General features: G+C 41.2%; 1 protein-coding gene across 4 annotated transcripts in view; it reads left to right on the top strand.

The window, feature by feature from the left end:
- The window catches only part of LOC129771295 (GTP-binding protein 1), a 67,714-nt gene extending 59,683 nt beyond the window's left edge, over nt 1-8,031 (top strand). For all 4 annotated transcript variants that reach the window (XM_055774785.1, XM_055774784.1, XM_055774783.1 and 1 more), the window contains 5 exons: nt 5,974-6,497; nt 6,556-6,939; nt 7,006-7,248; nt 7,316-7,534; nt 7,600-8,031. In XM_055774785.1, coding sequence (XP_055630760.1) covers nt 5,974-6,497; nt 6,556-6,939; nt 7,006-7,248; nt 7,316-7,534; nt 7,600-7,968 — 1,739 coding nt within the window. In that variant the 3' untranslated portion in view covers nt 7,969-8,031. The remainder of the gene's footprint in view (nt 1-5,973; nt 6,498-6,555; nt 6,940-7,005; nt 7,249-7,315; nt 7,535-7,599) is intronic.
- Nucleotides 8,032-14,194: the final 6,163 nt, after the last annotated feature.

The following is a 14,194-nucleotide window of genomic DNA, read 5'->3' as shown; positions in this document are numbered from 1 at the left end:
AGGAATAATCGTGTGTAACCAGCGACCGAACTCATCTTCACTCCACATGCGCTGCCAACTAACGAGTGTGTCCTGACGAGGAATGTGAAAAAATTCGTTATAAGTAATTTGCCTTTCAAAAAGTGTGCCTTCTGAAGCGCCCACCTTAGCTAGCGAGTCCGCTTTCTCATTCCCCGGAATCGAGCAATGAGAGGGAACCCATGCTAAGGTAATCTTGAATAATTTTTCGACCAAAACACTCAATAGATGTGTTATTCTTGTTAGGAAATAAGATGAGCGTTTATCAACTTTCATTGAACGAATTGCCTCTATTGAGCTGAGACTGTCTGAAAAAATAAAATAATGGTCGATGGGCAGTGTTTCAATGATCCCTAGTGCGTAGTATATCGCACCCAGTTCAGCGACATACACGGAACAAGGATCTTTGAGTTTGAAAGAGGCATTGGAATTTTCATTGAAGATGCCGAAGCCAGTGGACCCGTTTATGAATGAACCGTCAGTAAAGAACATTTTATCAGATCTAACTTTCCCATATTCTGCCGAAAATATCGGCGGAATAGAATCGGAGCGTAGATGATCTGGGATTCCATGGATTTTTTGTCGCATGGACAGATCAAAATTGACAGAGGAATTGCAAAAGTATGAGAAGCAAACTTGGTTGGAGATGCCCGGTGAAGGGTGCACTTCATGAGTAAGGAAATCATGGTACAAAGACATAAAACTTGACTGAGGAGTCAGTTGGAGTAGATTTTCGAAGTTATCAATCACCAATGGATTCATGATCTTGCAACGGATGAGAAATCTGTAGGATAATTCTGTGAATCGAAGAGTAAGCGGGGGTACTCCTGCCAAGACTTCGAGACTCATCGTATGTGTCGAATGCAAACACCCCATTGCTATACGCAAGCAACGATATTGTATTCTCTCCAGCTTGAGAATATGAATCCTGGCAGCTGATCGGAAGCAAAAACTGCCATATTCTAACACTGATAATATCGTTGTTTTGTACAACTGAATGAGGTCTCCTGGATGGGCGCCCCACCATGTTCCGGTTATTGTTTGGAGAAAATTGATTCTTTGCTGGCATTTCTATTTCAAATACGCAATGTGTATTCCCCAGGTACATTTAGAGTCAAAATATACTCCAAGGTATTTGAAAAACATCGAGTGCCTGATCGCTTTACCGGATAGGTGAAGCTGGAATTGGGTGGGTTCGTGCTTCCTAGAAAAAACGACCATTTCGGTTTTCTCCGTAGAGAATTCGATACCCAGCTTGAGGGCCCACGTGAACAGGTTGTTCAGGGTATCTTGCAAGGATTTTTGCAGAACGGCGGGATTAGTACCGGTGATGGAAATAACTCCATCGTCTGCAAGTTGTCTCAGCGTGCAGTTTCTAGTTAGACAATCATCCATATCATTGACGTAAAAACTATACAAGAGGGGGCTTAGGCAGGAGCCTTGTGGTAGGCCCATAAAACTGTATCGAGAAGATTTCAAGCTGCCATGATTGAAAAACATGTGCTTTTCTGAGAGTAAATTGTACAGGAAATTATTCAGAATTGGCGAAAGTCCACGATTATGAAGTTTCTCTGAGAGAATTTCCATGGAAACTGAATCAAATGCCCCTTTGATATCGAGAAAAACGGAAGCCATTTGTTCTTTACGAGCAAATGCGATTTGGATTTCAGAAGATAGCAGCGCGAGACAATCGTTCGTCCCTTTACCTCGGCGGAAGCCAAACTGCGTATTTGACAGCAAATTGTTCGCTTCAACCCACTTGTCCAAACGAAGTAGAATCATTTTCTCTAACAATTTACGAATACAGGATAACATTGCAATCGGCCTATACGAGTTGTGATCGCAAGCCGGCTTGTTGGGTTTTCGTATGGCTATCACTCTCACTTGTCTCCAGTCATGCGGGACAATATTCAGCTCCAGAAACTTGTTGAACAAGTTCAGCAAACGCTGTTTCGCCAAGTCGGGAAGATTCTTCAACAAGTTGAATTTAATCTTGTCCGACCCCGGAGCTGAATTGTTACATGAGAGGAGGACAATTGAGAATTCTACCATCGAAAAATTCTCATAATCGCATTGGAGCGGAATGTCGCGTACGACGTTTCGTGCAAGAACGGAATCGGGACAAACCTTTCTTGCAAATTTGAAAATCCAACGGTCAGAGTATTCCTCACTTTCATTTGTATGGTTCCAGCCACGCATTCTCCTAGCCGTATTCCAAAGAGTGCTCATAGCTGTCTCCCTTGACAAACCATTGACGAATTTCCGCCAATATCCACGCTTTTTTGCTTTAATCAGACCTTTTAGTTTGGCTTCTAGAGCTTGGTACTTTCGAAACCATTCCACTAATCCAGTTTTCCTGAATTTTTTGAAAGCGGATGATTTTTCAAGGTAGACCTTTGAACACTCCTTGTCCCACCAAAGTGATGGAGGACGACGTCGGAAAGTGGTAGCAGGAACACGTTTCTTTTGAGCTTGAAGTGCGCTTTCGTAAATCAAACTCGATATAAAGTTATACTCTTCGAGTGGAGGAAGTTCATGCATTGAAACAAGTGCTTCAGATATTGTTTCTGCAAATTTTCTCCAGTCAATATTTTTCGTGAGGTCATACGCAATATCGACTGACTCACGAGAACCTGATTCATTGGCGATCGATAAAATTATTGGCAGGTGATCACTACCGTGGGGATCTTGGATTACCTTCCACGTGCAATCCAGGGATAACGAAGAAAAGCAAAGTGATATGTCTAGCATACTTGCCCGTGCAGGAGGGTTGGCTATCCTAGTTGCTTCCCCTGTATTTAAAACTGTCATGTTGAAGTTGTCGCACAGATCATAAATCAACGTGGCACGGCTGTCATCGTAGTGTGACCTCCATGCTGTTCCATGGGAGTTGAGGTCACCTAAGATTAGCCGCGGCTCCGGCAATGCCTCGATGATATCAAAAAACTGATGGCGGCCGACCATGGTTCTTGGAGGAATATATATCGTGGCAATGCAGAAGTCTTTGCCATTGATTTGTGTCTGGCAAGCGACAACTTCAATGCCTGTCATCGATGGGAGAGTGACTCTATAGAAGGAGTGACATTTTTTGATCCCCAATAGTACGCCACCAAACGAGTCATTTCGATCGAGGCGAATAATGTTGAAATCGTGGAAATTCAGCTCGTCGGCTGAAGAAAGCCATGTTTCACAGAGGGAAAATACATCACAGTTAGAACTATGAACTAAAAATTTAAATTGATCTAGTTTAGGGATGATGCTTCTGCAATTCCACTGTATTACAGTGGTCAAATCCTTGACCTCTTGCACTGAATTAGGCATCGAGAGAAATGAACGCTGCTAAAAAACCACATTTTTCTTTCAAAAATTGTCTCACAATCGGAAGCAAACATAATACTATGCTTTTAAGAGGGTCATTTATATTTAAACCATTTGAAATGTTGTCCACCAGGTCAGAAAGCGCAAGCAAACCAGATTGTGGCTGTTGCCTCGACCGCGAAAATGGAACAGACGGAATGGAACTCCGGGAAGTGCTGAGGACCCCTGGTGCGTAGAAGAACCGCTTAAACCAGAAGGTACTTGCTTCGGTCTATTCTCAGCACGTTCAATTCGAGTTTTCATTCCAACTTGGGAAGTTTCGGTCGTCTTTCTGGGGAGTGAAGGAAAAGAAGTAATTTTTCTTTTCCTGACGGCACCCTGCGATGTACCGGAACTTCCTGCATTGGGAGCGTCAGCAACAGGCTCGTCGTTCTGCAGAATGGAGTAGGGATTGTCCTGAGTCATTGGAACGGAACTCTTAAGCATTCCTGCATAAGTCCGCTTGGAACGTTCCTTTAAGGAACGCTTGGTTTTTTCCCCTCGTTGTTTGTACACCGGGCATTGAATAATATCACGAGGAGTCCCGCCGCAATGAAGATACTTGTGCTCTTTCGCGCGAGGATTCTCATCATGGCTCTCTCCACAATCTGCGCAACGTTTTTTATTGCAACAATAGGCGGCCGTGTGACCGAGTTGCATACATTTGTTGCATTTCATTACCCGGGATACAAACAACCGAACAGGTAAACGAAGTGCACCTATTGCAACGTAGTTTGGAAGGGCGGAACCCTCAAAAGTCACACGAAAAGAGTTTGTCCGATTGAGAACCCTTTTGTCATTTTTTTGTGACACAGATTTCAGTCGATCGCATGCAAGAATCTTCACAGTTTTTAGTGAAGAGTTCTTGAAGCGACCGACACCATCGATAATCTCTTTTCGAGTCAAACCCTTTTCGGTTATTACGCCGTCTATTTCGACGTTGCAACAGGGCACGTATACGCGATACTCAATCGCAAAGAGGTCGCAGCGCGTGATTTCGTTCGCTTGGGTCCTGCTTGAGACGACAACTCGTAGTTTGTCTGGCCCCATCCGTGTAATCTCGGTAACTGCAGAAAACTTCTGAGTAAGTTCCTTCGAGATACGAATGACATTGAGAGGTTTAGATTTTCGTCTAAAGTATACAATGAATGGGCCTTTGGAGCCTTCATGGTATTCTTTTGGACGAAAATCCTGTTTTTCGTCAATGTCCTCATCTTCGGAACTTCCAACTTCATATACAGAAGTTTCTTCCTCAACTTCTGCTTCATCTTCCTGCTCTTCAGGAGGAGGATCAGTATCGGAAATATTCAATGGCGTCGATGGGGGATCCTTCCCGCCCTCAGCCATATAAAAAAAAATCGGTCAACTGTTCGATATGAACAGAATATAATGATTCAAAATAAATAAATGAGTGAAAAAAAATATTTTTTTATAAGGTTATGATTTATTTTATGTCAAATAAAATGCTAAAATGAAAAAAAGATCCAATAAAAATTCAACGGTATATAAGAAATAATGATCACCCCTAATGCCAACGTTTGCCGATTTGGTTAACACAAAGTTGAACAATATCGTGTATATCGTGCACAGAAGGAAGAAGGAATGATAGGGAAACAAAAGAAAAATAAATTTCTACTTGCCGCGGCTGTGTGGCGTGTGTGATGAATGTGTCTGATTTGGATCCTCAGCGCGCACCACTTTAAATTTCGCTACACTCGCAAGCGCAACCGATGAAAAAGCACACTATTATTCGATGTGAAAAAAACACCTTTGTTGGATCGATTAATAACTTGGCCGATCTGCTTGCGAGTTGTCGAACCAATACATGCGGATGTTCAGAAAAAGTCATTAATTCATTAATTGACGAGCAGATGAATTTGATAATGCAGTAATCAATGAACCAGCAAATTAACGTTTTTTAAAGATAATCTTTGTATGTCAAGATTAAGAAAAAAAATGTAAACATTATCCCTGCATGTTTTATTTAACTTTTTTTCAATAAATCTCTCCGTTTCTACAGTTCTACTGTTTGTTTTACTATATTTCTTTGTCTATAAAAATCTTCAATTCATCTTGTTTTGCAAACTTGTAGAGAGTTTGCATGTATATTAAAAACCTGGAATTGTTTTAAAAAATCTACCAGGAAAATCAAGAATTTCAAAACACAAATCAAGTTGTCACCCTGATCTTCTGACGTGTGTGGATAATAGAAAGCAAATTTATGTGGGAGGTTATCGGGCGGATTTCAGGCTCGGTTGCTCAACAAGAGGACGGATTTGTATCCTGTGGAGAACTTTAAAGAGCGAGTATCAAGTTCCTTCGTTGTCGGTCTCCAAGGCGCATACGACACTATCGGCCGACGACAGCTATAGGGACGTTATAGCACCCGGCTTGTTCCTCAGCGTAGAAAGACGTGCAGTGTGCGGATTTCAGACGATTTCTCCGGAATCGTCAATAAGTTGTTTCGGTTCCATTATAAGCATTCAAATGTCGCAAAGTACGACATAGTTTTGCTCATTTTTCACATTCAAAATTCATAATAGCATAATAAGAAAATGCAATTGGAGAATTGAATTAACGTTTCTTTCCTCTATCTAGATGGCAGTGAAAATGGACTGCAGCTTGATGAGTATGCTGCTTCGGTAGCCACTTTGCAATCATTGGCGGCTATATTGAACGCTGAATGCGTAGAGTTACGTTCCCGCAAGGCTGCCAAAGGAATAACAGGCCAATACTTGGTGCGAATCAAAGTCGATGACAATGATTTCACGGAGATACGAGTCGCGGTTGTTGGAAATGTAGATGCTGGTAAATCTACACTGCTTGGAGTGTTGACACACGGCGAGCTAGACAATGGTCGTGGATTTGCTAGACAGAGATTATTCCGTCACAAGCATGAAATCGAAAGTGGAAGAACCAGTTCGGTCGGAAACGATATCCTTGGGTTCGACAGTGTGGGTAACGTCGTCAATAAGCCGGATCATGGAACATTGGATTGGGTAAAAATTTGTGAAAAATCAGCCAAAGTTATAACTTTTATTGATCTTGCTGGACACGAACGCTACCTGAAAACAACAGTCTTCGGAATGACCGGTCACGCTCCAGATTTTGGCATGCTGATGGTGGGATGAATGCATAACAGCGATAATTACATTCAACATACACTTTTCATTATTACAGATTGGAGCTAATTCAGGTATAATTGGAATGACAAAGGAACACTTAGGACTTGCTTTGGCCCTCTCGGTGCCTGTATTTGTAGTTATTACAAAAATTGACATGTGTCCACCAAACGTTCTGCAAGAGAATCTGAAACTATTATACAAAATTCTCAAGTCCCAGGGATGTCGGAAAGTTCCGGTCATGGTGAAAACAACAGATGATGTCGTTCTCAGTGCTACCAATTTCGTCTCCGAACGGTTATGTCCTATATTTCAAGTATCCAACGTGACCGGCGAAAATTTAGAGTTACTGAAAATGTTTTTGAACCTTTTAACTGTGAGGTCCTCGGGAAACGATAACTTTCCCACAGAATTTCAAATCGATGACACTTATGCCGTACCGGTACTATTATTGTGATTTCATGATATCAGTTAATATGCTCATATCGTCACCGCAATTCAATTCTAGGGCGTAGGGACGGTCGTTTCGGGTATTACCCTTCAAGGTGTCGTCCATTTGAACGATGTATTACTGCTAGGACCTAATCCGTTAGGCGATTTTCAGCCTATTACTGTCAAAAGTATTCACCGCAAGCGAATGGTAGTGCGAGAAGTGCGAAGCGGTCAAACTGCTAGTTTCGCATTAAAGAAGATCAAGAGATCCCAAATAAGGAAAGGTATGGTCTTGGTCAGCCCGGATTTAAATCCACAAGTAAATGCCTTAAATGTGATGGGGTGCGAATTTTTTTAATTAACACAAATAATTTTGCTTATTTTAGGCATGTTGGGAGTTTGACTGTGAAATTTTAGTATTGCATCATCCTACAACCATTTCCAGCAAATACGGTCGTTGGTCGGCGATGGTACACTGTGGCAGTATACGACAGACTGCACAGATATTGCAAATGTCAAAGGAATGTCTTCGAACGGGCGATAAGGCCGTTGTAAGATTTCGTTTCATTAAAAATCCCGAATATATGAAACCTGGTCAGCGAATGGTAATTTTATCACATTATTTGAAAAAAAAAAACATTACATTAGATTGTAAATACATTTTATGCAGGTATTCCGAGAAGGGCGCACGAAGGCGGTGGGTAACGTCATCGCTCCATTGTACACACCAGGTTCAGTACAACAACGAACAAAGCCTAATAAAATGCAAGTTCGGGGAGGCAACGCGGCGCAACACTTGAATAATCAGAAACCGCTGTCGAAGAGCGCCAATGAAGCCATTACAGACACACATTCTCCTTCAGCTACAAATATAGTTGTTCTAGATATAGGAACTGACAAACGAAACAGTCGGCCGAGTAACACACACAAGAAGCATCGCGCAGGACCTTCGAACAGTACAGCTGCTACTGTAGGATCTGAATTATCGAAAGAATCATCAATGGTACCCTCTCCGCAGAATGCACAAGTAAATAATTGAGTTCTTGTACTATTATTTTTTATAAACACTTGGAAATCAATAATATTTCTGTTGAAAACATAATATTTGTGGTTATTTAAAGAAATTGTAGAGAAATGTTCACCAAAACAAACTCTCCCGACCGCACCGATTCTGCTCCACCTGGTCCAATACCTAGCTCGTTGGACTCCTTTCCTTTTTGTTCCTACCGGATTCGATTCGGCATACTACATACTCCATACTCCGTTTTCCTATACACCACCGTATATTGTTCTGAGCACTCGGCTTCGAAAACACGAAGTGTTTGTGTATCATCTTCAAGCACCGTCTATGCCCATATAGAACAACTTGTCGAATTAGGGACTTGTACATGGTACACTTCGTAAGGGGTCGGAGTTTGTTGGACCTTAAGGATTTGCGTAGCCCATAGTAGGCACGACTAGGGTTACCATATCTACAGGATAATCTGCATTTATACAGATTTTCAGACTTTTTGAAACAAAGAATCTGTAGATACATATTACAGATTTTTTTTGATTTTCATACAGATTTACAGATTTTTCAAAATAACGATCCAATATTTTCTATGACTTGATCTCATTAATATTTTTTCCCAACTCACCAATTTTATTCATATAGCATTCGAATCATTCTAGATGAGAATCATTTTGGCATTCATATGTAGCGTGTAGTACGCCCAGTTTTTTATAAGGTTTTTTACGCAGTTTTTCCGATTACCGCAGTTTTTTACGCGGTACCAGCGTTAAAAAATACCGGTGCAATATCACATCTATCCCTCAGCTAACATTTCTTTTTTATACTCCCTCAGAGCATATTATGGTAATATGGTTGTAACGGAGCTTAACGCTTATGAAGGAAATTAGCGCCGCACTTCATCGCAATTCTTACGTGGATCTTAGGTTTTGGGTAACGGGGAGCTCATCGGGCGGTACAACGGGACGGATTTTTACGGACAGCGATTCATGAATGTCTTTCCCTGTCTACTTAGCTCTGAACGTTCCAACAGTGGTACTGCACGTGCATCGCAGTGGAGTATACAAATCACAAGGGAATCTTCTAGCAACAGCAGATGACCTTATTCGTGAGGAAAACCGAACTATAGCTACCAGTAACCAACGAAATTACAGGAAAAAAACTACGGGTTTTCGGAAGCGAGCAACACTCAATTTTTTACTTCCATTTTACGTAAGGATAGTCCCATTTGATATCTATCATTGGGTGACATGGTTTTTTTACGCGGATTCTACAATTAACGCGGTTTTTTTACGCGGACTTTCGAACTAACGCGGATTTTCGAATTAGCGCGGTTTTGTTTACGAGGTACGTATCCCCCGCGTAAAAAATCTGGGTGTACTGCTTTCTCATGTGAAATCTGAGGCGAAAAGATGTAAAAGTCTGCGTCATCGACTAGCTTTAGAATATATAAATACAACTGTTTATATTTTTCCTATGAAAGCACAGTGAATGCGAATTTTTACGTGAATACCATCAACGTCGCCAAGTTCATAATAACTATGCCAATCAATGATACTAAAGCTAAGATTATACTTCAAAATTGAACTTAGAACCTTAATCCTTTGCGGTCGTATTAAATTTCGACATGTGTGTTGTACTAGTCGCATCTTTTTTACTTGAAAAAACAGTGATGTATAACTGTGTGAGATTATATGCAATATATTTATAAGTTGTGAGATTATGAAAGATGAACAAGATTCTTTTATTTTTTGTAAACTTCTGATAAGTATTTACTAAACAATGTTTTTATGTTTATGTTTAATAAATATTGCTATGATTATTCTTCGTTTGATATTTTTCGAAATAGTCCCTAAAATGCTGGGGGGTTTCCGCATTTATCACAAAAATAATTAGTTTTTTCGTCTTTCGCCTTTTATCTTTCTGTTTGAACATACAGAACAATGCTCTTCATATCTACATAGTGCCGGAATACATCGATTTTTCAATTAATCCTTTCCTCAAGCATGGATGACAACTTTTGTTCATACTGAGTATCGTTATCTATTATTCATAGGAGCACCGTTTTGTTTCGTGAATAATGCACAAGACATTAAAATTAGAAAAAGTGTGAGATGATACACTGCTGCATAAATTATAATATCAGTATACTTCTTTGCTGTGGTGGCTGAGAGCAGACAAACGACCACGAAGAGTTAATACAGATTTCGATACAGATTTTTTGGGAAAAAACTCAGATAAAAAGATTTGTTGAGACCAAAAACACAGATTTTATTATAGCAACCCAGGGCACGACTTTCATTGACTATGGGTATTCCAATAGCACGGCTGTTGTTGTTGTCAGTTGTTATTATCGAGCCAAAGTAGACAAATTTCTCTACCACCTCAAGCTCGTCGCAGTCGATCACAACACTAACCAAGAAGAATTCTGTTGCGATCAGTCTAGGATTGGGCGATCTCGGATCGATTTTTCGAAGATCTTTTCCATTCCAATTTCCGATTTTTTGGATCGATCTTTTCGACTCGAAAAAATCGAGAAAATCGATTCTTTCGATTTTCGATATTTTCGATCTTAGAAAAACTTTTTGTAGGTCTGCATACATCGATTTTAATCTCACCAATGACCATCTAACAAATTTTTTATACATAATGTCAACATTTGAATCGCTTCTTCTACGATTTAATTCTGTACAAATACTAACCGAGACATAATTAGCGGTAGCTACTGAGGGTATTCAATGTCACCAGTGGATCATAGGATCACTGAACTAGATTTTGACATCAATTCCAGGCGAAAGGTTATTCTTAAGAACCTTGCGCCAAAATCAAGAATCGGCTTTGGCTAAATGACAAACGTATGGCACGACTGGCTTTTATGGAATCATTGTCAACTGAGTTATGGACAGTTAACAGTTGTTGAATTTACAGTAAGATTTAGTAATGCCTAATACAATGACTCCATGATGTCATAAAATGAATGCCCTGGAAAATGTTTTTTTCTGGACTTTATTTTTTTTTCTTCATGCTGAGAAACAAAATGCATTTGATGTTTGTATAGAAATATGAAATTTGTATTCCATGTCTAAATAAAACACGACACCCCTAAGAAGTAAGATCGCCCAATACTAGATGATCAGTCCCTCCTGCTAGCATGTATTTAGGTTTAGACGCATTGATCCCAAGCCCGATCAGCATTGCTTCGTGTTTCAGTCGGAGGCGATCTGGCGTAGTGGTATCATCCATACCTCTCACGGAAAGGTCACGAGTTCAATTCTCACTCCCGACATTCTTCCAAAATGGAAGTATAGGTGACGAACCAGCCAAAAGTGTTGAAAGTCACTATAATAGAGGAAAAAAAGGTACAGGGTCTTTCAGATTAAACACTCACGCAAAAAAATCGAACAGCATCTTAAAAAATTTTTTTCGCTCCGTCGATGGTAACACTGCATTCCCCACTTCGGGACGATAATACTCGGCTACTCGTTCAGACTGATCGGATGGTTTTTAGAGTCAAGATGTACAATTTACAAGAACGTATATTTTCAATGAAATCGTATTACTCGAGCAACCGAAGTCTTAATGAAACTTTGTCCTCTTATGGTAAGAATTTCAACATTTCTCGTCGTCGATTACTTCCTCTGGGAGTACGTGAAGGACCGTTGCTATGTTAATAAGCCACAAAATTTGGAGGAACTTAAAGAAGAAATAACTCGGATTTTCAACAGCATCGAAGTCGTTATGTTAGAGTTGTGAAAATGAAATGAAAATGTCCTAAAATAAGCTTTATTTTCGTTTTTTAAAAATAAAAAAATTATAGGAGGTTATGTCCAAGATACGACCGCATTGTTGACGTAGAACTACACTGTTATTTTATATAAGTCGCCATACATTGGTGGCTTGAAACTACTAGGAATATAAACACTTCTCATCATTTTGCGCTGTTCTCAAAAGAAACGCTTATGTTAATATTACTGGCCTCGAAAAAAGTTGCATTACTTTCTCATGCTCGAGGGAAGCGCAGCTGTCACCCTTAGTGGAGAAGGTTTTGCTACTGGCAAGCGAAACCTAATCACATACAAAATTCCAGAACGACATTTACTTTCTTGGTGACAAAACAAGCGAAATAAACTCTTTTTGCTAATAACAACCTTGAAAACAGTAGTAATGCTTCATTATGATCAGTTTTGCGATTGGCACGCGAACACAAATAACATATAACATTCCAGTAAGACATTCAAGATGCTTGGTATTCCCCAAAAAATTTTTTGGCGCTCAACCTTACAGCCCGCTTCGCCATAACGTCAGTTTAATGCATTGATGCATTCTCAAAGGCACCAACGAAGCCCTTATGATGACGGAAACAAACAATGTTAACAGCTTGGAAGAAGACTGAATTATACCACACAGCTTGTTCTCTGCTGTAACACCCATCGATGCGAATTCGCTAATGAGTTGTCAAGAGCGACCGCCTTCACCACCAGCGGGGGGAGCTTGATTTTAGTTACTGCCTGGGTAACGGCGTTTACATTTTCAACCGACGCGCCGAAATCGCCTACTTCGCTGTTGATCGATGCGGTGTCACACTCGTGAAGGCTCGGTTCAGTACGAGCGCTTTTCACTGCACCAACATCGCGTGCAGCATTAGACGACGCTTGCCTCGAAATTTTATTGCCCCTGGCAATGCGTTCGTTTTTTGCAGGGCTCGAGCCTGCCTTCCTCTTCTTCTTGCTCGTCACACACTATCAAAGCGTCCAATTTATGACGCGGGAAGAAAAACACGCGAGGTGCGAGGTGTTTAGTTTGAACATCCGCAATACTCGAGAATGATAAAGCAGCTCCATCTCATCACACTTTTTCTCTTCCAGGCGGCGCTTTTTCCCCGAAAAAGATGTGTTTGTTGCCTTTGCTTCAGTTTGTATCGTTCCACGTTTTGTTGAGTCGCTCGTTGCAGCATTGCTGCGCGTGCTGCATCCTTCACGTTCAGGAGCGCTCGGCACTCGCCGTCAAACCATTCGTTCCATGGTTCCATGTCCTCGTTGTTCATACCAGACGATGGTGTCTGCTGCAAGATTTCCAGCATTCATCGAGAGGAGCAGCATTCAGTTCGTCTACCCCCGGTAACGCAGCTTCAAAACGCTGCGAGTATGTTGCAGCAACGTTCGGCTCCAGCAGTCGCCGTAGGTGGTACTGTAGTGAGCGCTCGTGTCTTGTGTTATTAACGACTGACAGTTTGGAAAGCAGGTTGACCATCATCAGGTAGTGGTCTGAATCGATTCTAGCGCCACGTCGATCAAAACGTGGTCAATTTGTGTTTCTGTTTGCTGAGGTGATCCCCAGGTGTAACGGTATTGGAGGGTGTGCTGAAAGAAGGTGTTACGTATGGCCATGTTGTTGGAGGGAGCGAAGTCGATAAGTCTTAGGCCATTTTCGTTGGTTCGCTGATGGGCACTGAATTCACCTGACCAATTACCGGTCTGAACTCCTCTTGACCGATCTGAGCGTTCAAATCACCGATTTCAATGACGTGTTTTGGGCAGCGATCGTATTCACGCTCTAGCTGCGCGTAGAATTCTTCTTTATCGTTATCGGTGCTAGCTAGATAAGGACTGCGGACGTTGATAATGCTGAAGTTGAAAAAGTGGCCTCACATTCTCAATTTGCATATTCTTTAATTGATCGGCCACAAGCCAATCACCGGTTTCCCCATTACGATGAAAGCTGTAAATAGCTCGTGTGTGTTGCCGCAGCTCTGGTAGATGGTAAACCCATCTTGAAACGATCGCACCATCGAGTCTTTCCACCACACCTTGTTTAGGAGCAGCATGAACTTCCTGAATACAGTCCTGATCCACTGATCATGTAATCGAGATGGCTGTCTGCTGGAGGACAATGAATTACAAGTTTCATATCAGCTGACCAAATACAACAGCAAGGAATTGTGTGTCTCATATGGGCGAAAAAGAATGGAAAGACTCCTCGTTTCTTTTGGAATTTCTTCAGCTACACGAACGAACGGAGAGACATAGTAGATGAAAATTCACCACTTCTCCGAAGATCGGAAAACATCGCATAGCAGAAGGATCAACAAAAACAACAACAGCGCACGGCAAATTTGCAAATAGCGAAGTGACAGTAGTCTAAACTGACCAAACGTCCCGCGTTACGCGGGATAGTCCCGCATTTCAACAAAATGTCCCGCGTAAGATTACGTCCCGCGAAACGTCCCGCATTTGGCAAACGAAACGAAAATGTC

Source organism: Toxorhynchites rutilus, chromosome 2, assembly GCF_029784135.1.
Source record: "Toxorhynchites rutilus septentrionalis strain SRP chromosome 2, ASM2978413v1, whole genome shotgun sequence".
Taxonomy (NCBI): domain Eukaryota; kingdom Metazoa; phylum Arthropoda; class Insecta; order Diptera; family Culicidae; genus Toxorhynchites; species Toxorhynchites rutilus.
This window is presented reverse-complemented; position numbering and strand designations above follow the sequence as displayed.